The following is a 26234-nucleotide window of genomic DNA, read 5'->3' on the forward strand; positions in this document are numbered from 1 at the left end:
AATTCCTAACCTCTGCCTAGGAGCTTGGATCTTGTGTCTCAACAAGGAGTCATAAAGAGGGTGGTTAAGCCATGAGCTGCATTCCTCACTGACAGCTCTGACCCACTTGGGAAGGCAGTACACATGACCTCTACACTTGACCATGTGGCTTACACTACATCTTATAGCTTACACTACATCTGCCAAGCAGTAACTGCATATTCCAAGGAGAAGTTTCCAGGGGTAATACTGAACTCAGACCTGGAGCCAATGCTAAGAGAAGAAAGAATTTGTCTCACTTATTGAATCTATCTCATCAGTCCAACCTGCTCCTTGTTCCAGCCTTGGACCCATGCCTGTTTGAGTACATTTAAAGTACTACTCTTGCTCCTTTGCATGTAATTATGGGTTCCACACATGTATGTGACCTTACAGAGTAATTATCTTTTTTATTATTATTTTCATTTTTTAATGGAAATAGAATTTAAACAATCATCTTTTTCCACTCTGCAGTCAAACAAAAAGGCTTCATGAATTAACTCCTTTTTGGTTTAAAACTACAAAGACTGTGAGATTTTTGTGTAATATTATGGTCTAGATGAATATAGGCTACTTGCTAATTATGTTCTTTACTGAAAATTCTCTGCCTGAAGTGAGTTTGAGGTTTCTTATTGCCACAAGATATATTATACCTTCTTTGACCACTCCCTTTTTTTTCTGCTTGTTGTTTGGGATTTTTTTATTCCCTAATGGGCAAATAAGAGGGCTGGTTGCAAAATAAGTCTATATATTTCATGTCAGGCTGCTGCAGACAGTCAGTTGATGCCTTTTGTAGCTAATTGAATAAGATGCATTGCAAGTTTCAGATCAGAGTTCCGTTTTGTGAAGTACTTACATCAAGAGACAGACAGATAGATAGATAGATAGATAGATAGATAGATAGATAGATAGATAGATAGACAGATAGACAGATGAATTGTGAACAGCATTTTAATGGAAGCATATACAAATCTCGGAGCTCTAAAATGTGAACAACATCCTGAATGAGCAGAAAGGAACCCTTGCCATGGATAATTCTTCTCCGTATTTTATCCTTGTTCTACAGGTGATTCTATACGGGACTTTTGAGCAAATTGAACTATCCAAACCTGCTTTCTGTTGAGATTCACAGACATATTCTCTTCTGAAAATTTTAGGTTATGGATGGTTATTTCATTCATTTCAAGAATAATACTGCAATGTCAGATGAACGACTTAGATGATACCTACCTTCCTATACTTAATCGTACATGTATCTTGAAGGAGTTGATTTATCTTGATGGGAATCACACTCTAAAATTTATTTCATCATGTGCCTAGGTGAAGGAGGACTGTTGTCAGACGAGGCACTAAAGACTTTTTCTAGGCACAGTTAACAAATGAAGGGATTGTTCCTGTTTGAAAACTGAAATGTCTATTAAAAATTCATAAAATGCTCGAGATATCTTCCAAAAGATATGCTTACAGTTTTATATGAAGAAAAAAAAAAAAAAGATAGCACAAAGAATAATATTGACTACTGACTTAAAAATGAAGCATGAGTGGTCTGTGTAACTGTAAACCTTACATTATTGATCATTGCAAAAGCACTACCTGATAACAATTGTATCCCACTGCCATATACTGTGTCTAACCTGTAGGACAGCTGATGCTGGAGTAATACAGACTCTTGGTTATTCCAAAGCATAAATCAAAGATTTGAAAACACCATCCGAGACCCCAGCAGTAAAAGTGTACAAACACACTTTCCTCATTTTCTAGGTGTTTGGCACACATGCAGGGTGGCAGCTCCTCATTGCTCCTTGCCTCTGCCCTCACAGGGCACCTTCCTGGCAGCTCTGCCCTTACAGAAATGTACAGACACATATTAGAGCAAATGTTCTCAAAGCATGACAAGTGATTACTATCTAACTTGGCCTTGGTACAGCCTGAGCATGTTAAGACCTGACAGTACTTCAGAGTTGTAAAAGGAATTTGATGTGCAGTGAGGACATGCCTTCTAAACTTCACTAAAAGTTGGTTTGGGAGAGAGCTGCAAACCGGCATAACAGAAAATTAATGGATGGTAATAGGAGCATTATAGCATGTTGTAATCCTAGCTGAGTACATATAAAAAGAAAAACATAGCAATTGTAGCAGAAACTAACATTGTACTTGCTAGCTGCCAGTTCAAATTCCTGGCTCCCTGGCTGACCTTTGACTGTCATTTGTCTATTCAGGAAAGTGGCTGTGAATTGGTTGTGTATGAAGTTGATATGTATATCCTAAAGTATGTTAAACCTCCAATTCAGAGCTCTCTTGTAGCCTTAAATCACTATAACCTAATCTTCAAGAATAAAATGATGATATGTAGCTTTCTTCTAGCAAGGGTAATTTTTCCTAGCCTAGCTTTCATTCTATCTTCTGTCAAATTTTTGCAGAGCTCTAGTCACATACTCTTGTTTTCTGATCCTTTCAGAATGTGAGAAGAATGAAGAAGTTCAAATGGGAATGCTTTGTGATGACAACAAGGAAAGCCAAATGCTCTTTCCTCAGTGCTTCTTCACATGAGGATCATGTGCATATTCTTTTGGGATGTGTGAAGGGTTAAGTACTGCTCTGCATGAATAACAATTTGCCATTTACCTGCTAATCCTTCATGCTTAATTTCTGAAATGTCAAAAACATTGTTTGAGCCAACAACATTGGCAGCATTAAGCTTTCTGTACTGCCCAACATTCCTGAGTAATAGGAGACACAGAAATTTTCATTTTCAATTTCAGTGCAGCTGGCTGCTGCACTGATACCTTCAAGGTCATTTGAGGGAGAAATTCAACAAAATGGAACACTAAAAGAGCCTTAAGGGACCTTTCCAAATAGTGATGGATACCCACTATGCTTCTGTATAGCACAAATTACTCTTACCCCTATTTTCAGGTTTAACCTAAAACAAAAGGTGAAATGCATGCATTTCCACAAAGAAATACATGGCAAGACAAGAAGTCAAGTACAGATGTCCTTGTTGCTAACTACTCTTTGTGGTCCACAGGCTGTACTTTGAGCTGTTCTTCACTGTGTTACAAAGGAAATACATAGCCCAATGAGCTTCCTGACCATAGTTTGAAAGGACTTTTGAAGCAACACTTTCTGCCAAGAACTAGTGTGCAATATGAAATGGTATACTGGTTTACAAAGAGGAAAGTCTTCCAGTGGAAAGAGGCTTACCTATTTGACCCACCATTTAGAGAGCCAAATTTGGGCACGACCATAGTTCTTTTCCTGTTGTATCTTCCAGCTGAACTTCAATCAGGATCAGTGAATGTTTTGCCCTTCTACGTTGTACCAGGAAGGTGACAAAAAACTTCATAGAAATCCATGTAGTTACTTGGTTAGTCCCATTCCTTTGCAAGTCTCCGGGAGAGCACGGAGTCTTGCAGGATCTAATGATTCTCATAATTAAATTTTTCAACTAAGGCTGTATAGAGTATTTCCACTGTCTGTTTCTTATGCCACAAGTCACGAACATTTCATGAGGTTTGAGGAGTTTGAAGAGTAAAACATAAGAGAAACTTTGTACTTGTAAGAGAGAACTTGTGTTTCTCATACATGGACACAGAGGGAGAGTTTATTTTACTTGAACTATGTAAAGGTCGGGGGTTGAGACATGTTTTCCTTTCTGGTCACTAAAACATGAGCTGCCTTTGCAGGCAGTAGCAAAGGCATGCAAAGGTGTGTAGCAACTAAGAGGTTACTTTTCTCTGCCTTTGAGTTTCAAGGATTTTGAAACAGGCTCAAACACTTTCTGAAGTTTCATCTTTCATTGAATCCCTTAATCCCTCCAATCTTGGCACCGTTTCTCACTCATGCTTATATCTTAATCTCAAATTTCTCACTTGAGAACTATATTGACCTATTGTTTAAAACTGAGGCTGTGAGTGATGGTGCATCTGGGAGTTTTGTTAGAGATTTTCCAGCTGCTTCTCACGATCTGGAGAGCGTGGATCTGTGCCTGTGGGAGTGGTGGTGCTTGTTCAGGTAGGGTGCATATGAACATTGCATGAGGCTGATCATGTCCATGTTTTGTCACTGAGCTTTGCATGTTTTGTCACTGAGCCTGAATGCTCCTAAACTAACATAAAAAGTAGTCATAGAAGGCAAAACATCTTACACTGAAGGATCAATGCCTGAGCAAATGTCGTCAGTCCCTGTGGATTAGATGATCCTTATATTTTAGGTAGATACTACTCAGCACAGCAGGTAAATCCCCTCCCAGCTCGCCTCACCTTCCCAAGTGTCCTTATATGGTAGGTATGAAGCACTGGAACTTCAGGGCCAGGCAAATGACAGTGTGGATGAAGGCCCATCCAGGTGGGATGGGCTGCCCTAGGGTGAGTCAGCCCAGCCCCCCACATCATGACTGCCTCAATTACGAAAAAAAAGGGTAGATGTAGTCAGTGACTCCCTCCAGAGAGGAACAGAGGGCCTGAAATGCTGACCAGGCCCAACCCACGGGGAAGTCTGCTGCCTCCCTGGGGTCGAGGTACAAGATGTTATGAAGAAACTCTCCAGCCTTTGCAGCCCTCTGGTTCTTCAAGTGGGCTGCGATGAAGTCCCAACGAGAAGTCTGAGGTCAGTCAATAGGGCCCTCAGGGCCTTTAGCTGACTTGGTGAAGGATCTGGAGCACAAATAGTGAGCTCTATCCTGCCAGCTGCAGGGAATTATGGGGGTAGAAATAAGAATATCATACAGATGCATACAGCCTCATCTGGCTCCAAACCTGATGTTATCAGTAAAAGTTTGGGTTTTTTCATCACAGGTCAGTTTACATGACACCAAGTTTCCTGGTAACAGAGGAAAAAAAAAGGATCTTTGCTCAGGAGTTAGCAGGTAAGCCAGATTTGAAGAGGGAAGGGGATAAAACCAGGATCACTAGAGATGAGCCTGGAGACAGGACATCACATTTTCTGCTGGTTCTATTTTCCAGCCACCAAAATGTCAAGTTCCAAGCATGCTGCCTACATGCTGCCTAGCCCCACTAGGACCCAGGGTCATCCTGCCTCACTCAGTGTGCTGGCTGCATCCAAACTCATCAACGTCTCCAAAACTTCCCTAGCAGAGAGTGCTTCAGCCAAGTCTGCCACAGGGCAACTTACCCCTCAGTCCAGGGCTCTGGATGCAGGATTTGACATTAAAATTCTCCTTCCACCTAAAGACCCCACGTAGTTTTATTGCTTAAGAGATAGGCATACTATTGGCTGATATTCTTTTAATTAGTCTAATTAACAGAATTTCACATTGCATGGACTAATTCATTAAGTTGCAACAATTTGCTGAACCAAAGCATGAAAAGGATTGTTTTTACACCTAATGGTTACAGAACCATAGAATGGTTTGTGTTGGAAGGGACCTTAAAGACCACCAAGTTCCACACCCACCCCCACCTTAGACAGGAATGCCTTCCACTGGACCAGGTTGCTCAGGGCCCCATCCAACCTGGCCTTGCACACTTCCAGGGATGGGGGCACTGACTTTAAAAAAAAAAGGGAGACTCAAGTTTACAAAGCTACAGAATCTGCAAGGTGTGGAGAAAGGGATAACTTTGTTCCGACTTACCTAAAGCCCCATTTTCATGAATTAAGCCCTTCTAAGCTCCTGTGAGTAGGAACAAAAAATTGGCCTCAACTTAACAATGATTAAATATAGTGTTCTAAGACACATACAGATTTGTTAAACCAAGAATCCTGTTGTGTCTATACATGTCTTTAAGTCAGCCTTTAATGTTATCCCACAGTTTTTAAACAGAAAAGTGAAAACATTTCATGGAGCACAAAATGATGAATAGCACCAAAGACATACAGATGACCATTCCCAGGTCAGACTAAATTTGAGATTCTTTACCTTTGGATCCTTTCTTCACTTACTTTTACTTGAGATCCTTACTTTCATGTAGAGGCTGTAGTGAGGTGTGTGTCAGTCTCTTCTCCCGAGTAACAAGCAACAGGATAAGAGGAATCAACCGCAAGTTGCACCACAGGAGGTTTAGGTTGGATGCTAGGAACAATTTCTTTACTGAGATTTTCTTCACTGACTGTCAAGAACTGGAACAGGCTGCCCAGGTATGTGGTTGCATCACCATCTCTGGAGGTATTTATAAGACCTGTAGATGTGGTGTTTAGGGACATGGTTTAGTGCCGGACTTGGCAGTGCTGTGTGAACAGTTGGACTCAATGGCACGAGACGTCTTTTACAACCTAAATAATTCTATGATTTCCTGTGCCAACAGACCTCTTCATGAATATTGGCCATCTCGACTTCTGAGAGAAACAGGCACTTTTATTTTGCCTTTTTTATGGACCTTGTAAATTAAGAGACGAAAGGTATTTTTAAATGGTGATAATTTTTATAGCACTCAATTGATCTCTTCTACTGTTTTCTAACCTTAAAATGTCTCAGATTGACCAACCCTTTTGTTTCCTAACTCCTCTGTGGTTAGTCTGTAGGGGAATTCTCATCAAATTTCAAAGACACGACCTTGATTTTTCTTCCCTTTAAAAATAATAACAGAAGGTCCTGTAAAGCATTTTGACCCTTGTTTCTGGTGACATAAGGAAAAATGGCTCTCAATCCATCTAAAACTGGGATGTGGCTACTGTAGTTAGAAGAAGAACAGGATCTAAAATTAGAACCATTCCACCATCCTGGTAATCTGGATTTCTGGTCAAGAGACCAATACCTGTGGGAAGTCTATGGCCCTGCTTCCATTCTGTCAAGCACAAGGCAGAAGAGAAAACAAAGAGTTCTACCAAAATGTAGTAAATAAAATTTCTTGAGTTAAAAAGTGCACAAAGGCTTTTGGACACCAAAGTAAATCCAGCAAACAGCCTTATCTATAGAGAAGGTAAAACCATGTCATTGGACTGGCTGGCAAACCAATGTTTCCTTTCCAATCTCCTGCTACAAATGTAAGGTGTTGTTGCCACATGAACTCAGAGAACTAAAGCTCTACCTATTCTTCATCACCAAGGTTCTGAACCGCCTTTGTTTTTTCTCAGCATTTCTGTCACCATTTTTAATTCTAAAAACATTCAACACTGGTTTCTCACAAAAGTTTGTTAGAGTAGAAAATGCAAAGAAAAGAAAATGCAAAGAATCCTGAACATACAGTGGTCATCCCACATAAAGCCAAGGATGTCACTGGTTCCATCATTCTCGAACCCTACCCTGCTTGGTGGAGGCAGTCTCTAGGATACAAGGGAATGGTATCCTAGAAGAGATGCTGGGAATTTGTGCTATGCTGCAGTCTTGTTTATACATGTTCCTACTTCTGTTTTCACTAATGAACTCTTCTGTCTCTAGTTAGTCTCTGTGTGGAATTACATACACAGAAAAAAACCCCTGTACCTTTTCAGGAGACTGAGAAAACTTGTGGGAGTAGATGCTACAAAAATCAGCAGAATCCTGGATAACTAACTATACTTGCTGTTGGTAAATGCTGAGCACCAAGACACTGTCAGAAATGTGATATTTCAGTCATGTTTACTATGGTCTGGTCTGATTACATTCAGGTGGCAGTGCTGCAGAAGGTAAATAAAGTGAATTACTACCAGGGTCACTGATCAGCAGATCATTGCAGGAAGATATTGAGGCTTTTTATACATTCAGCAATGTCAACAACATCTTAAATTCTTGGGTTGCCGTCAGTCAGATCCACAGGGTTTTGCTCCTTGGGGAGCTGTGCAAAGAATCTGTGTAAGCTGCTCTCTTTTGTAGAGGACAATTTGATCTGTGGCCCCAAAGTTCATGCCATCTTGGCCTAAGCTCCCACTTGCTAGAAAAGGGCCAGGGACAGGCTCTGGTTCTTGCTCTGAATGGCACTGCCCACTGGCTGCCACGGAACAAGTTCACAGGTATACGTGAACATCTGTGCCAATCCCTTTTCCTGAGGAATACAAAACAAAATCATATCACAGTAATATTTCATTCTACTTAACCACTCAGATTTTTGGAAAATTGTTACTTATCCTCAGTGCAAATGTCAGGGGGAGACTTCTGACAGGGACCCATGAGGTGACACACATTCACCAAGGGAGCAATGGAATATTTAACATATTTCATACATGCCACTAAACCTTCAGATTTTTGATTTTTGTACAGTTTTTCAGAAATATGTCAGGATTTGTAGGGAATATTTCTGTAAAAGAAAAATAGGGTTAATTAACTCAGTTGGTCTATCATTTGTTTAAGTAGGATGTCTTTTTCCAATGAATACTTTTACAGGTAGATCTCCCAGAAATTTCTGCTATTCTGCAGAGTGGCATGATTCCAATTTAGAGGATTTACATGTGCAGGGGTGAAGATGTGATACAGTGTGTTCATAACATCCTCAGCTACAACAGGAGAGTTGACCTTGAGTTGTTTGTTGTCTGTCAGTTCTGGATGGAGAAAACAGAGTTAATCAGGTTACTCTGCTTCTGTAGTTGCAAGGAAAAAAATATTAATATTTATGGTATTATGATCCCTACACTTTCCACATCATACAAGTCAAAGTCTCTTTTAGGTCACTCTGATGACGGTGAGTGATAAAAAATAATAACAGGTTATAAAGTGAGGAAATACCAGATGAAGCCAGTTTAATAGGCTGTGATCAAAGTCCGTTTTAGCCAGTCAAAATCAGTGATGTATTTGAATCAGAAATATCTCACTGTGGAATTTTTCGGTGTCCATTTACACTCATCAGCAATACTTCTCCAATAAGTCTGAAAAACTCTGTGATTGGTAATTTTATTAAAAAATGTAAAAGATTGTTTCATGGACTAATCCAATAATAACTTCTTCCTGTTAATCTCAAGAGCTCAATCAATTGTATTTAAACTTTCAGGCATTTGTGCATGAGCTGAGCACCAACGCTCAGGTACTTCTGTCCAAATCAAGGTGCACAGCATGGACTGGGGCTGACTTGTGAATTCACAAGTGCAGAAGCATATCTGCAAGACTGTATCAAAAGAAAAGACTTTTCCCAGATCCTTGAGAAATGAGAATTTTTCTTAAATATCTTCATTAAGTGGCAGAGAAACGAGATGAAATCTCTCCATTTTTTTTTTTTTTTTGAGGCACAATTCTTAGGGCTATACCTATCACATTATGTTCATGCGGCCTTTGAGATCTGTTCCGTACAATGCAGTAACTGCTACTCCTTATTTATACAGTTACTGATGTTTACAAGGTTACCAACAATTTCCTGTCTGGATTATCCCACACTTTATATGCTGCTTTATCAATGCAAAAACCACATTGCAGGAAATCAGACTGTTGCTTTGGATAACATGATAAGCTATTGCACAAACTTACTAGTTTGGTCTCATGCACTGTGGACTGGGTTTCTGAAAAGATCTGCCTCCAACAGAGCTGCCATATATGCATTTTCCCCGTTGATAGAAGCAAACTCCATCATTCTACCATTTTGAAAGAAATTTGGAGAAAGATAGAAGAAAGGTAAATAGAGAAGGAAATTTAAAAAAAAAAAAAAAAAGGGTAGAGACATAATTTAGTTAGTTGAAGGAGAGCAAGGAGGGGTCCTCTATGGCTAAGGCTTTGCTAAATGGTAGCCTCCAGGCTAAGCTTCAGTCAGGTTTGTCAGCCATCATCTTGTGTAACAGTAGGTAATTCTCCTGGTGCAACATGCTCTGAAATGGCCAGCTGGGGCACTGCACCTGGGTGGCCCTCTACCAGCTCCATTAGCAGTGTTTCTTGGCATGGCCCCTATTGTGCTGTGGAGATGAAATGTGGCACTCCCTCTGAGTCACTTCTTATATTCACACCATGCAACATTACCTTGCATCAGAGTTCCTTCTCCCCACAGTCATGCCACACCACTAGCATGAGATGCACATGACAGCAGCAGGGTGAAGCTCACCAGGCACCTGTCAGCACAGTTATGGAGAAATAAATGCCTTTACTTGAAGTGAGAGCACAAAAGAAAAGCAGAAAAGTAAACCAAAGGGATCCTGCAAGGTCCTGCCTCTCTTGTCTCATTTAATCACTCTCCCTCCCCCACTCCCCCATTCCAAGACAATTCTGGTTCACAAATTTCCACAAACAAGAAAATATTAGTAGAAAACCCACTTAAAATGTATTAAAGCCAATGTATTTTCAGTACTAGAAATAGTATGTCTCAGAAGAATTGAGGTGTCATATGTGCCTAAATTTTAAGTTCTTGCTGTTTATGCAGGCATCCTCAAGAGACTACTAATTAGGATGGAGCTCTGGGGCACAAAAATATTTCCATCTAGTTGACCAAAACTATTCTTAATTTATATTTTAAAGAAGTATCATATTATGTTAGACGTACCCATTTCATTCTCCAGTTCATTCTTGCTGCCTCTGGTGCCTCTGATCTACTGCTCCCAATCATGCCAAGCATCCTATCCATGAACATTCAACTACCTTAATGATCATTTCAGATCTTAAGGCAACCTCATCTGGGCTAGAACTCAGCAGGTTTTTGTGGGTCTCAGAGGCACAATGCTCAGCCTGGCAGAGATTTCACCTGACAGAGGGTGAGCACTGTCCTTTCTCTAACACCCACAGTAGTTTGCTGCATGACTTTAAGCCAGTCACTTTTCTGCATCCTGGTCTTTGCCAGATGCAAATGGTGAGAATGCCACTTCCTGGGCTTTGAGGGCTCTGAACAAAATTTGATAGCCCTTCATGCAAACTCAGGTCACAAAAGGAGTGAGACTAGCCTTAGTTCAAGTGCTTACATGCACCAGGTTTGCTTAGGTGGTCTGTAAGTCATGCTTGTATAAACCAACACTTTTAGAGAAAGAGGAAAAAACCAATATGGGATAAAGGTAAACTTTCTGTACTTGAGAATGTTTCTCCCCTGGTCCTGATCTGTGTTATACTACATATTATCACTGTCATCAAAATGGTTGTGTATAAGAACTTGAAAAACCAAACCAACCCGTCTCTAAGGTGTTCCATATATCACAGTCCTGCAGATGGTTTTATTTCTGAAGTGCTGGGCTGTGCTGCTGTTGAAGCCTCCTGCTCCCCCTTGCTTCCAAGACCTACTTCTGGACTTAACTGCTGCATAAGGAGTAATCACCTTCTTAAAAGTAAGCTCCATTTCTTTACTGAAGTCATTGCTTATAAAAGAGCTGTAGGCTGCCAAAAGGGTTTTGCTGTGGTGATTTTATCAGACACTCAGCTGATGAACTGCCTACCATTCTCATTTGTGCATCACCAGTTTTCTCAATGATGAAAAATTGGCTTTGGTTTAATGAATTAATGGTGGAGACAAGCATGACCCTCAACATCTTTTAATAAGGTAACAATCTAGGCTGTCTCACTAAATCAAAAGAGATTGTTTGTGACTTAATAAAAGCTAATTTCTAGATTCTGTGAACTTAGCACCAGCTGGAGTAAAGCTAAGAGCTGTAAAGCTCTCCTGTTGTTTGAAAAAACCTGATTGACTCTTCCAATTTCTCTGTCCCCCAAGTGTATTTAAGCAGGTATGTGCATACAGAAGCAGCACCTGCTAACACTAAGATAATATTCAATATGACCCAAACCAATATCCTGTTTGCATAAAATACATGAAAATATAATATCTTTGTCAATGATATTAATAATTAACATTATTTTCTGTAGCATCCAGAGCTCTATATGGGAGCAGCAGTGTAGACTGCATATGAGGAAAACAGGATTTTTCCTTCACAAATAGCTTTTGCTGCCTGTAAGGCATGTGGTCGAAGCAGCTGGTAGGATTTGAAGCTGGTACCCTTACCCCACACCTGCAAGCCTGTATCTAGCCCTCAGTAGAGACTGAGGTTGCCATTCCACTGCACAAGCTTGGAGAAATAAGGTGCCCTAACAATAAACTACAGCATCAAGCATGTGTCTAGTTTCAAATTTTTTTTTTTTAATCCAGTGGCCTTTAATTTTTTTCATACCCCTCTTTGCTTGTAACAGTTGATCTATCTTCCTGGATATTGTTTCACCTTGAGCAAATATACTTTCCGTGTTTCATGGATTCTGGATTTCATTCCAGACATTTCTTTGTGGAAAATCTTACACATGGGAGGGCAGATACAGAGTGGGAGAGACACTTTGAACAGGTTATCTTTGCAATCATTCTTAAAACATGACTCTCCAGTGATCTGCAGAGAGATTCTATTCTCTCCAAGATGGCAATGGGCTTTTAGCTGTTTGTTTCTGACCACTGAGTTGTCTCCAGCGTGTACTCACAGTAGGCTACTCATTGCACTGGGGGGATGACAGTGACAGGAACTCTTTTACATAGATGATAAACATGAGTAAGTCTCTAAATCGTTGCTTTTTAGAAATACTTGGGTCAATACACTTGGAATGAAGTAAATATTGGTTGACTTCTTTCTGCCTGGTCCTGTGAACTTCAGAATTCTGTTCATAGTAAGCTTGCATCATCTCATTAAAGTATTGGAATTAAACACTAAAGCAATTGCAGAAAGAAATTAAATATTTTATAGTTGTACTAAATAAATTTTGTATTACATTCTGCAGCAACTTGGAACTGATTAAAATGCCACTGTTTTGACTTCATAAACTGTTTGTAAATAGATATCTTTCCCTGTGTGAGCCACTCAGTCTGAGGAATGGAAAAAAAAGAAGATTGGGACCATCATGAAGTTAAATTCTGGCGATTTGTTTATATCTGAGACGTTGCAGCTTCATATACATCACTTTGTATGAATTCTGTAAAATTCTGCACTGCTCACAGAATATAGTGTGTCCATCCAAATGCACATTTATATGTATGAGGTATTCTACAACAAATCCTTTGGCAGAAATGCATAGAAAATGAAGGGGTTTACCATATTAAGACAATCTGTGAATATTGCCTCCCGTGTTCCATTCACAGTAATATGACTAGGTGGAAACGTGGTGTCCTGAAGTATTACCTTGCCATATATCTGAATTCTAGTATATCAAAGCATTTCAGGGAACTCCCAAATGTTTCCATGTTCCATATCTCATCAATGCTTAATTTAGACCAAAATCAGCTTTTTCTTTCAGTTCTAGAGACCATGAAAACTTCTGAATGCTTCCCATTTCCTCAGTGTACACAGCTATTTGCACCTTCTTTGACTTTGTAATAGTTTTAAATTGCCCATCGATCTTTAAGATCAGATCATGTTACTCTACTAAACATTTCAAGTGTCTTTCTTCTATGGATTACTCAAGATGGAATTAGTTATGAAACACAGAAGCAGCTTAGGTCTGGGAAAAAAAGAGGCAAAACTGGCTTGAGCAGTTCTGTGTGAAGTCTGAAAGGTCAGAGCCACAATCCGGTCCATGTATTTATTCAACAGCAGGAAGTCCATGTCCATTCCAGTCTGAGGAAATTAATGCATGTGTACATGCAAATGGAATGAGCAAAAATTCTCTTCTTCTGTACCTGCTATAGTTCCTATCATAGATCATGTTTTCCTCTGCCACTCGTTTCTTTCACTGAAATATCATCAATTAGCAACCACTTTATTTTTCAGTAATCTCATTTTCTGTGCAAAAAGCTTCTTCCCTGAAGAACCATGTTTCTACATAAATTCTCAGTTTCTAATCACTTTTGAAAGCACATTTTTTTCTCAGACTTTGTTAATCTCCTCACACTATGGTGTGGATGACAACTGTGACAATATCTTATAGACAAAAAGTGAGTATCCTTACGGCCAGAACAATGTTTTCTCATATACTTGTATGAGAACTTGCTCAAAACTTTTTTACCAATGATATTATTAAACCATAATGTTAATCTCATCTATATGTTTCTAATTGGTTTATTGCTCACTCTTACTTTTATATCCGTAAATTTCATTATCAAGTTCCTAGGAATGTGTCATTACAATCATTTTTACTGAATATCTACCTGTAGCATATTAATCATCTGCCTTCTTCCTACATTTCTCAGTTCCTTCACTGCAGTTTTCAGAAGATCAGCGTTAGCTCCAGCTGAAGCTTAAATGACTATGGGCAACAGTACCTCATGGAACTATACGTACACAGATAGGGAATAATGCCTACAGCCTTAAAACTTTGCTCCTTAATATTATCTTTTCACCTTCAACTAATGTATTAATGTCTTAAGGTGATGCTGGAGTCAGTAACTCAGAGCACATTTCTGCCAAACACAATGGTTTGCGATCCCCTGATGTCTTCGACAAGATTATTTGGGACATCCGAAGATGTCTCTACTGCCTGTGATCGTCAAAGAGGTATGCAGACAGACTCCAATAGAAAAGAAAAGAAATTGTACAATGTCAAAAACTGAAGAGCGCTTTTAATTTATTTCACTTTAGACGAATCATGCAGCAAAAAGCCTATAGATTCTGGAACTGCTGCTGAGCCTTCTCTTACATGCACTGTCTGCTCTGGTCTCACTGATCTTTCAAGCACACCACCAGCCATGTCAGTTAAAGGTGCACAGGAAGACTAGGGACTTTAGTTTTGTTTGTCATGCAGTGAGTTGAACTGATGCTTTCTCCTCTTATTTGAAAACATGATACACCTAATTCAAGCAGACACTTTCAAAGGCCATCGTAGTTCATTCTGAGGGGCACAGCAACTATGGCTTCAGATTCTTGGCTCCCTTTGTTTTCTCCGTGCGTTTGAAATCCAGCATTTCTCACTGAAAAGATTCCCACAGTACATCACTTCAGCTGCTGAATGGAAGAGTAATTTATTTTGTGAGATTTACAGTTACTCAAATGCTCTGCAACTTCATAATGAATAGTGGAGACCGAGAACATACACACTAAGATGACAAGGACTTGAATTCTGAAAGCCACTAGAGAACAGAACAGCTGTAGAAATGCATCTGTAATAGTGCAAGAGTTCCCCACTACAGAAATGGCCCATGTTAAGGGTGCAATGCTCTAAATGTGCTTTTGGAAAACCTACACTTTACCAGGCCATGCATCTTATATGGGGAATCCCTAATCTGTTTGAAGGAATTCATTCTAAATGTTCTGGTGTCAGGTCAGATCCTTATTCAGAAGCCTAAGTAAGCACGACTTATTAGAAATCTTCTCCCTTTTAAACAGTTAGATTAAATTCCCAAATAGTCCTGGCATTCTTCTCTGTGCTCAGGTTGAATTATTTAAAAGGCTCTGAAAAGGAAGGTAGTACAACCCACTCGTGTTAATGAGCCAAACTTTTGGTGAGAACCAGGAAAAAATGCAAAATTTTCCTCTTCCAAAGCTATTTTTGTTCTTTTACATGAGAACACTGCTGGTCTTGTAGAAAAGACCTTTCCCACCAAGATAGATTTTGAGTAACAACAGTAATTTCCACATGGCTTCTGATGGTGCTAATCCATGACCACTGAGGACATAGTGTTTTGTTTCTATGTCACTAAGTTTGACATATGAGATAGAATATAAATCTTCTTCCTTCAAGATGGTTGTATTTAAAGCCCTGCAGAAACTGATTTTTTTTTAAATCATACTGGTTTAATATTAGTTTTTATTCCATCTTAGAATACAGTCCTAGCTTTTATTTGAAATTCCAAAAATCACAGAAAGCCTTCTGTTTTAAAATTTAAACATGCACTTTTAAATACCTGATATGATTCACTCAAAGTTAATTTTGGATCCCTCTGACTAATTCTTCTTATTTTGCCTTGATTTTTATTAAAGATCTGCCTGTAATTCAACCTTCTTTCACTTCTTTAAACAAACAAATAGAACTCCCCAAATACAAAACCCACGACGCCGACATTGAAATAATCCCAAGGTAACTTCTGATATTGGCAGATACATCAAAGGCAAAGCAGCCCATCTGAGGCATGTTGGCAATATATAACTTTACTGTGGTCTGATATTAGTTAACAGTGTAAGACCTGTGATGCTACACCTGCTCTGAATTCATCCAGATGAACAGTGGTACAGCATTTATACTCCAGCAATCATGTTGAATTCCACTTGTAGCTAAGTGAAAAGCTCCCTCAGTTCTTGAGACACACAGCTTTAAGCAACAATCAGGTCAGACTGCCTCTTGCTAAGCAAAGATGAGCTGAGGAAGTAATTAGCCTCTTCTGACCAAGGTAGGAGCTGTGTTTCTTCCTGCACATGTTTTCTATTGCTCAATTCTTCATGCTTTTAGGCTTTCTAGGAGTCCTTTATGGCTACAGTAATTTCTCTCCTGAATCAAATTTAAACCAGCCTGCGAATTCTCTTATAATTTCTTCCACAGGAGACAAGGAGTACATAAAACACGTCTAGCACACACAGATAAAGCCACCACTGCATTGCATAAGCAGCCCTTGAACAGAAAAGTACTTTGCTCTGAAACCAGAGTAGAATGTAGGTCAGCCTAATAACATTCAACCTGCACTTTTTTCTGGTGACAGTAATATTAAGGCTTAAGAATTGTGATCCCGATGTCTTTTGAAAACCTGTTTTGTGCTTGCTAGAAACAAAGTGGAAGCTCAAGTTAAACAAGAGAAAGTGATGGCAAGACTGCCTAGAAAGAAACAGATGAAGATAACTTATTTACAGGTTATTGCTGGGCTTACTCCTGCTCTAGAAAAAACACTAGTCCCTGGTTTAGAGAGACTTTCATCAGGGACAGTGCAGCCACCCCCATGCTCCCATGGGAAGAACTAAAGAGTTAGTTTTCCTATACATTCCCACATTGGTAATTTTACTGCTTTTATTTTCTGGCTGTCAGAATATATTAACATTTGTATTTGAGGGCATTTTTTTTAATACAAAGTGGAGGATGTTAACATTTGTGAAACCAAAAACATTGTGTAATTTTTCTTCTCTGTTTTCCAGCACTTGGTGAAAAGGGCAAAATAATACAGAAAATTCACATAAATTCTGAACTTCTAAATTTCAAGCATTATGACTAAATTAAATGTCTTTTCCAGCTGACAAAAAGGTGGATCATGTTACACAGAAATGATCTGCCCGCCCTATAATTAAAACTGTACTACATATAAAGAGATCAGGCAGTTTTGTTTCGAGTGATGGCAGTATTTCCCTCCATATATACATCACACACATACTATATTAGCTTGCCTGCATATGCCATGCAGCAGTCAATGTATGCCTGGAAGAATCTGGACAGCTGTCTTTTATTTGGCGTGCATTTCTAAACCTACTTGAGAATTATTGCCTTCCACAGCTTCACTTGTCACCACTGATAAAACCACATCCCCCACAAAGCAGGAGACTCATTTTAGAGGTGTCACCTTAGCCAGGGAACTTCAATCAAGTCTCTTGATTGAAACAAGCTCTGTAGTCTGGGAAGGTTAGGTCAAGAGACGCCGTTCTCCAAGGACTGCCCAACCCAGGCTCAACAAGAAGTACAATAAGATGGTCAGTGCAGCTGAACAGGCAGTGGAAATCACCTTAAAATGGTGGAATGGAAAAGGTCTGAATTCTGTGTTTTCTTCTGCACCCCTGCTACCCATCATCATCCTGTTTTAGGCACAATTCTGGTATGTTCTTGTTGTTAGGGGATCTATTGACCCTCATGTTTTTGTATGGTGGTATGAAATTTTACCTGCCCCTTTCTTTTTCGCTAAAAAAAACCCCTGAAATCTTTCATAGATTCTATGTCTTTGGCTGATCTTTCTCTCCTTAGTGGCATAACACCTTGGTCACATTCATCATTTACAAGATAGGAAAGCTTCCTCAATTCTTTACTCTGATATGACATAGAAAAGCCATGAGCACATGCAAAGGTGAGATGTTGATGTCAGCACCTTTAAAATGCTCATCATATACAATAGTACTTCAAGAGGCCATGGCATATTTGAAAAGAATGATTTGAGTCTTTCTAAAACCAAACACAGAAACTGGACTACATGAGTGCTGTTCCATGAAGGAAACATGCTGCATCATTTAATTGACAATACAAATACTGTCAGAGAAAATTATATTTATCAAAACAAAGTCAAAGTTCCAAGCCCAATGGTCAAAGTATTTCAAAGTTATTCACTGTACCTGTGGATTGGCAGAATAAATACTTCTGCTTTTCTTTCATATTGCCTTAAGGTAGAAAAAAAATGAGCAACTCAACACTCTTGTGGATAAAAAAGTGAAGTTGTAGATAGAAAAGGGAAGCCATGACCTTTTCACTCAGCTACGTATTGCACACAGGTACAGGATAGGATCTAGACTGGCTTGTGGCAGCAGGTCACAGAGCAGCCCCTGAAACACAGGGCTGGATTCATGCCCAGCCCCACAGGGACACCCATCTCCTGGTAAATCTACCTAGTTAAGGATGTGATGATGTTCCAGTTTTCCTAAGGGGGGCTGGAGGCTGTTGGCAGAGGATGAAAAAAAAAAAATAAATAAAAACATGCCTGATTCAGAAAAGGATCGATTCAACTTTCTGCTTCTCTTGAGCAACCTCTGAAGTTGGGATTCCAGTAGAGCTATAGCCTAATTTTAAAGCTTTTTGTTTTTTACCTGGCAGAAGGCCTGTGAGTCTGCTGCTCCCAGCACTCCCATTCTCCCCCACAGAAGCCTTCAGACTCTGACATAGCCAGGTGTGTTCCGTCTGCAGGGTTTATAAAGTTAATCCAATGGCAAGCTCATCTGATTTTCCTTTTAACTAAGGAGGTGAATAAAATCTGGGATTCAAATATCCTAAAGGTATGGGTCCCAAAAGTCAGACCCAGAGCTTCTGCCCACCTCTTGGCTTTGCTACAATGTCACAGTAGCGTCTCAGGGTTTAAAACACAGCATGCAATATTACATTAATCCTGTATGTGCATACATATGAAGATATTTATAGCATGGGAATGATTCATGAAAGCAACCACAAATTCCTCTGTAAACCTCTAGGAGTTGTAATTAAAGTAATTAGAAGTATTAATTACTTTACAGAAGCCATGTAGGATGCAAGATCCATATTACAGTTATTCTGTCACAATTTCAAGCCCTTCGAATTAATTTTGCTATGGTAACTCCTCCAGCCTATTTGCATCATTTTGCACTCTGAACTGGCTGTCTAGACAGACAGATACTATTCCTCGACTTGCAGTGCTATCATAACCTCTTTTAAATTACAATTTCATATAAGCAATTCCTAAAATCAAATATTCAGAATATATTTGAAAATGAAGTAATAAATAATAGATAACTGGACTAAGAAACTGAAATACAGATCAAGTGTAAGATGCTGTGGGACGTGAAAATGAACTAAACCTTTTCTGTTTTCTTTACATTCACATGTTTGATTGCCTTTCTTTTGCTATTTACTCTTCTGCATCTACTCCACTCCAGTGCTATAAGTATTACAGATAATATAACAAAAATTAATTTAGAATCCCCAAAGATCCTAACACAAGGATCAGGATTGGATTCCGTAACTGCTTAAGAATCTCAACTGATAGAAATTACGAGTCATCCTTAAAAAGAATAGAAGAAAATTGAGTAATGAATGAGTGAAAATAATGATTCCAACATGCATTCTTGAATTCTGCTTTCACTAAATGTTATTTCAATGGATACAGAAAGGACATATCCTTGCCATTGCTTCTGCTTCTTACAATCACCCAAAAAAGGTAACTGCTTATGCATCCAGCAGAAGATTGCAAGATCAGACTTTTGCCTGTGTGTAGCAGTCTAGCTCATGAAAAGAGGAAGTAGATTTTTTAAAAAGTGTGCCCATCACTCTACCCAACCAAATTCAACAATAAGAGCCTGTGTTTAGATTCTAGGGGAAAAAAAGTGTTTAAATTACAGATTATGCTTGTTAACTGTAGGATATAGATTTATCATATCAGGCCTAGACATAAGATCAGTAATATGTTTCTTTAGGGGAAAAAAATTATTGCAAATATATGTATATTTCTGTACATTTTCCTGGTAACTGCACTGCTAAGGAGAGAAGACTGTTTAAAAAATTTGGGATTTAATTGGAAAAGAAATTTTAGGTTACAACTGCATGGTAGGTTTACTTGGAAGCTTTTTGTCCAGTGATGTGTTTTCAGAATAGTGTGTTTTTCATTTTCTAATCTAACAAAACAAATATTCCCTTTGATGACACTAACATTATTTTAGATTAAATAAATGAAATAATTTACTGGAATTCTAAGAAAAAATGTAATAAATTAATGTTATTCACCTATCTACCACAAAATGTAACAAGGTAGCTTTGACTATTTTCACATCTAAGACCGAAGTTACTTTAGTCCACGAATACTTTATATTACAGAGTGCTCAATTCTCACAAATTCTGTACTTCGACTTTTTAATTTTTTTGGACTGCAGTATTAAGAGGCATATTTTCTTTTTTTCCATGTGTAAGCACCTTCTCTTGAAATGTCTCACACAGGATGAAATACAAAAGGCTATACAATAGAAAGCAAAAAATGAAAAACACAGGGTTTGATGTGTTCTAGAGGAATAAGAAAGGAAGACTACAGTCCAGAGAAGGAAGAAGGATTGTTTTTGTTTGAAATATGTTTATTAAAATTAAGTGCACCATGAATTTTTCATTGCAGTGTTCCTTTTTCTTGTCAAATATGTTGCAGATCCTAATTCTTTCTGGACATTTATCCACACAGAATACTGGAGTGAGCACAACGTCTGTGAATGGTTGCAGTTTTGCTGTGATCAGTACAAATTAGATGCCAACTGCATTTACTTTCCCCACTTTAATATCAATGGCTTGCAGTTATGCAACATGACCCAGGAAGAGTTCCTAGAAGCTGCAGGCATTTGTGGTGAATTCTTGTATTTCATCTTACAGAATATCAGGATGCATGGTTAGTGTTCCAGAAATCAAACACAAAGCATAAAACATTGAATTTTTGTGTGTTTCGCACTAAAAGAAAATGTGGGATCCACATTCTTGAGCACTGAAGAAAGGCAAAGTGCAGAGGTCGCTTAGATACTGCACGAGGAATACACAGAAATAGGGCAGGAAGAAAATCTCACTGTGACCTTAGGCCTCACAATCACACACAGACCAGGTATGTCACTGTGAGCCAGTCACATCCCTAAATACACACAAGCACTTCACTCTCCTGTGGTTTTTCCACTAAAACTGGTCAACTTGAATGATCCAAGGGAAGTTAACATCCTGACAGGATATAGAAAGACATTAACACATAGTTATTCCTGTAACTCAAAGTATTGAAGATTGCTTTGCTTCTTAAAAAGTAAACAAGACATTTTGTTTGATGAGGTTATTATCACTGCAGTAGGCATCTCATTAATAGCATGCTTAATGATGGTCTTGAATGAAAACACTTTTAATTTACTATTTTCAACATTGTCTTAGAAGACTTATTAATGTTTACATGAGTTGAGGTTCAAAAACTAAGTTATTGATAGTTTAGAATAAGTGAAATAGAAGTGAAATTTCTGCTGCAGATACCCTTTCTCTAAAGTCACGCCTACCAAAGATTAGTGTGTATGCCTAACTAGGGCAATCGCACTCAGATTCATTGTGATGCTACAAACAAAGGAGTTTCCACTAAGCAGGGAAATTCAGAATGTCATTTCCCTGTGCCCTCTCAATGAGAAACTGAGGAGAATTTTAGCTCCTTGAAGCCCTCAGTGGCTCAAGCCTTCTCTGGCTTAGGGGAGTATTTGACCAAACTAGAGTTATATGACTGCTGGAAAAGGATTAAAGACTTAGGCATGCAAGTCCTAGAGGACCTCATGGTAGCTGACACTGCCACCAGCTTCCAGTGGGGAGCAGCTGCTTAGTCACAATGTGCTGGAATTTATCCACCCCTTCCTGGTCTACTACCTACCTTTGAACTGCCCAGTGGGGAGAGAGGTGGCAAGGCAGAATGCAGCAGTAGAGGGTGACTTGGGTACACAACAAACAGGGAAGGGCAGGCTGAAGCTGAAACAGGATCTTTGAGAGACTGGGAAGACCAGAGAAAAGGCAGTGCTTAAGAAAATATGTGGATAAGATTTATCAAAATGAAGCAGGGTTGTATGGCGACTGAGACTGTCGTCAGTAGGACAGATAAGACTGGGAGAGATGAGAAAGACTAGAGACTGTCACAGGAACAAAATAGCCCTCTGGTTTAGGTTGGCACTGCTCTGCTGTGGGATTGACTGCCATCAGTTTCTTCCATCCAGTTAGTATTCATATATCATGTCACAGAGGCCATTCAGAAGGCAATTATTAAATGCAGTAGATAAGGATGTTATTAAGGGAATTAAAGAATTCAGAGCTGTGAAGAAAATCTCATTAAGAAAATTATTTTTTTTATAGTCAGTAGAGAGATTGAACACTTGGCAGTGAACAAAATACAACAGCTCATGCATATCCACCTTATAAATTGCATAAGACCTGTGAGGAAAGACAGTATGTAGCCCAGCAAGACATTATTACAACATACTTAATGACCAAACTATGGCTGCACAAGCGGGCTTAAGTCTAGCTTTTCCCAATTTTGTATGCCACACTCACAGCATGAGTTAAGTCTCTTGAATGCATATTTGTATATGCAATGCATTTATTTATGTGTTGAGACTGTAAATACTCATTTAAAAGATGATACTGTCCTAAAAAAGCAGACAGTTCCCAGCCCTGTGAAGATCTGATTTCCAGCCGTAGAGATGACCTTTACTCACTTAGCAGAAGGAGGGAGGAAAGACTGCAGGAGTATTTTTCAAGGGACATAGAGCTGAACAAGAAAAGACTAACCTAAGTGAGAGAAAGGGAGAGAAGCTGTGATATAGAGAACAGCAAAAATGAAGTGCAAAGGGACCAGAGGGAAAAGAAACAATGCACATGAATCATAAGATCACAGACATACAGATAAAACGCAAAGCGTAAGAAAAAAACCCCTAAAAGTTAAAAAAAAATCCCCAAACAACACAAACATAGTCACAGAGGGAAGGATAGATCATTTTTGCAGCAGATGAGTTGTAAAATTATTTTGTGGTTTTGCAGCCTGTATTTTCTTCATCTGTTCTGAGGTACATTCACAAGCAATGATGCAGAAGAAAAGGACTTGGCTTTAGATTTTAGTTCAGAAGTTATTCTTGTGAAGAAAATAACTGAACACTGGATTATGGTTTTTTTTTTTTAGGCATTTCATTTTTTACTGATGCAGAAGTAACAATGCCATCAAACAAGGACTGTAAGTAAACTTGTTTGTACATGATAAGCTCCATTCAACAGGAAACACTGTATTCAAACACCAGCAGTATGTAGCAGACGAAGAGAGAGATTTCTAAAAATGAAAAAGAATGAGGGCCTTTGCTTCTTCTTTAATTTTCTTTAATGCTGAGGCAGTTTTGACATTTGAGAAGTACTGCACAGCACTAAGCCTAGAAATCCTTTGACTGCACGTCATGGAGAGGTGCACTGCATGCATGCACACTGTATGCCAAACTCCACATTTCTGCAGAATCCAAGCATTTTGAGCAGAGCATTTAGAAAAAAACTCATGTTTTGTTGTGCTGCAATACATACAGTTGCATGCTAATTATTCACTTAGAATCATAGAATCATAGAATGGTTTGGGTTGGATGGGACCTTAAAGATCACCTCATTCCAACTCCCCTATCATGGGCAGGGATGTCATTCACTAGGTCAGGTTGCTCAGGACCCCATCCAACCCGGCCTTAAACAGGCCAGGAACAGGCCAGCCAAAACTTCTCTGGGCAACCTGTTCTTTTGTAGTGATGTGCTTCACCTACCTTACAGTAAAGAATTTCTTCCTAACATCTAATCTAAACTTGTTATCTTTCAGTTTAAAACCACTGGCCCTTGTCCCATCACTATCTGTCTGTACAGAAAGTCCCTCTCCCTTCTTTATATAAAAGCCCCCTTAAGGTACCGGAAGGCCACAATGAGGTCTCCCCAAGGCCTTCTCTTCTCCCACCTGAACAATCCCAGCTCTCTCAGCCTGTCCTCATAGGAGAGGTGCTCCAACCCTCTAATCAACTTAGTGGTCCTCTCCTGGACCCGCTCTAACAGGTCCATGTCTTTCTTGTGCTGAGACCCCCAGACATGGACAGAGCACTTCAGGTGGGATCTCACCAGAGCAGAGTAGAAGGCCAGAATCCCCTCCCTCACCTGCTGGTGATGCTGTTTTTGGTGAAGCCCAGGATGCATTTGGCCTCCTGGTCTCTGAGCACACAGAGTTGTCTCTTGTCCACCCACCAGCACCCCCAAGTCCTCTGTAGGGCTGCTCCAAATGACTAAACTGAAGTTAAGGTGATTTCTGCGTATAACAACACTAGCAGCTTTTTCAGTAGAGTTAAATTATTTATATCACTTCTGATTCTCAAACAAACTTTTGAACTGAGTTGATATAACATGGTTTAGCAATGCTGGGAAGTAGGCTTTCTAATTCCTCATACTACTGTCTCGTTTTCAAGGCAAGCAATGCTTGTTGCAATCTTTCACTTGAAACACTTAAAATTGCCTTGAAAATTGCTTTTAAAACATCAAGTTTAACACTGTGTCAATCAGTGGAACAGAATATATGAATGACATAAACCTGGCAAGACACTAAAGTGTACTCATTTCTGGAGCAAAAAGCCCAGATTCTAGTGTCATAGGTGTTTGCATGACTTGATTTATTTTTTTTCTGGAGGAAATAATTTGAAGCCACCTCCAGCAAGGCAATGCACTAAATTTTATGTTATATATATATATTTATATATATATGTATTTATATATATAAATGCACCAAAATTTTAAACATTTAGGTAAGTGCAATTGGTTTGTGAGGTTGACAATCCAATAATAAAATGCAACGTAAATACTGCCTAAGTACTTTGCCATGCATAAGAAGGCATCTACTAAATACCTGTCTTCCTCCTGTTCAAGACCTACAGAATTCTCATTTGTGGGAATTTGTAAGGGATTTGCTCCTTTCTCCTGAAGAAAACAGTGGTATCCTGAAACGGGAAGACAGGAGACAAGGCATTTTTCGTATTGTTAAATCAGAAGCTCTGGCAAAGATGTGAGGACAGAGGAAGAAAAATGACAGAATGACATACGAAAAATTAAGCAGAGCTCTTCGGTGAGTTAACAGGCAGCAGTATCCCCCATTTCATTTGACTTCTACTCCAGCATCCATTTTTCATAACTATTGTGAAAACATAGGGGCTGGGGGGAAGGACTGGGTGTGTGGTTATTTTTTTAATGTTTTTTTCTATAGGCCATGAGATAGCTCCTGGCCTCCTTTACTTCTAAAAAAAAATCCATAGGGCTAAATAGAAAGCAGTATAGGGTTGTAATTGTTGATGACAATGAAGTAATCACACTTTATCTCAGTTGAGAATGTTATGTTTGCCAAGCAATCCCCCCAAAATTACTCTTTTTGCCGTTCCAGTAACACTGATAGTTTCTTCTCAACTGTGATGACCTTGGGGAAAAAGTGCAACAAATCGAAGATCACAGTTCTTTGTAATTCTTGTATCTCTCAAACAGTGGAAGGCACTCCAAGGCATGTGGGAAAGTTTAAACTTGTTTAAAGTCTCAAGAGCAATTTAACAGAAAGAGAGGAGCTCCCTGACTGTAAAGAACACAGTGATTCACATACTGTTCTGCTCTCATGAAGTTCCATGTGAAAAATTTCTGCTACTACTCTGTGCATTGTTTCTTTCCTGGTTTTCCTCTGCATTTACTATTATAAAACTGGCATTTTGGAACGAGTGGACAGAAGGCTGGTGTACAAGTTTGGAAAGCATGCCCATGGATGGCAGGAGAACAAGATGTGAATTGCCTCATGCTTTCTTCTCAGTACAGAATGTGCCACATCCTGAATTATAAAGCTGCAATGGATACTTGAGGGAGAGTTTTTCTGCTCACTCTCTTCCCTCTGCCAGTGTGGTTGAACCCATTGCAGACTGCTTCAAAAGACAGAGCAACAGAAACAGCACTTGAATTTTGGAGTTGTCCTGCCCTTAGTGATTTCTGCCAAGCACCATCTCTTAAGATTAATGTCGATTTTAAAAGGTCCCTGCCTCGCTCTGTCTTAGCCACTATGTCCACTGGGAAACATTAAATTCTGCCCCATTTCACTGCCATTTAAAAGAAATTGTTCAGGTACATCTCCCAGTTAGGTTCCTGTACTTTGGAGTAACACAGAAAAATTTCCTTCATTTCATAAGAAAACCACTTTTCTGATCCAATGTACCCTAAACCGTTGCATTTCTCAGATATTCTAGAATTCGATATGTTGTTCAAAATGAGCAATTCAGTCCTCTCTATTTGTCTGGATTTAACTGGCTCAGTCAACCAAGTTAACAAA

The 26234-nt window shown here is 39.2% G+C and overlaps 1 protein-coding gene across 1 annotated transcript; it reads left to right on the forward strand.

The window, feature by feature from the left end:
- The first annotated feature begins 14126 nt into the window (after nt 1-14126).
- ELF5 (E74 like ETS transcription factor 5) lies at nt 14127-25701 on the forward strand. Its single transcript, XM_050336165.1, is given in 6 exon segments — nt 14127-14241; nt 20529-20766; nt 20946-20987; nt 22604-22624; nt 24750-25001; nt 25605-25701. Coding segments are annotated over 6 exon segments (765 nt in total).
- Nucleotides 25702-26234: the final 533 nt, after the last annotated feature.

This window comes from Myiozetetes cayanensis, unplaced genomic scaffold (genome assembly GCF_022539395.1).
Source record: "Myiozetetes cayanensis isolate MyiCay16 unplaced genomic scaffold, myiCay2020 scf6-25, whole genome shotgun sequence".
Lineage (NCBI taxonomy): Eukaryota > Metazoa > Chordata > Aves > Passeriformes > Tyrannidae > Myiozetetes > Myiozetetes cayanensis.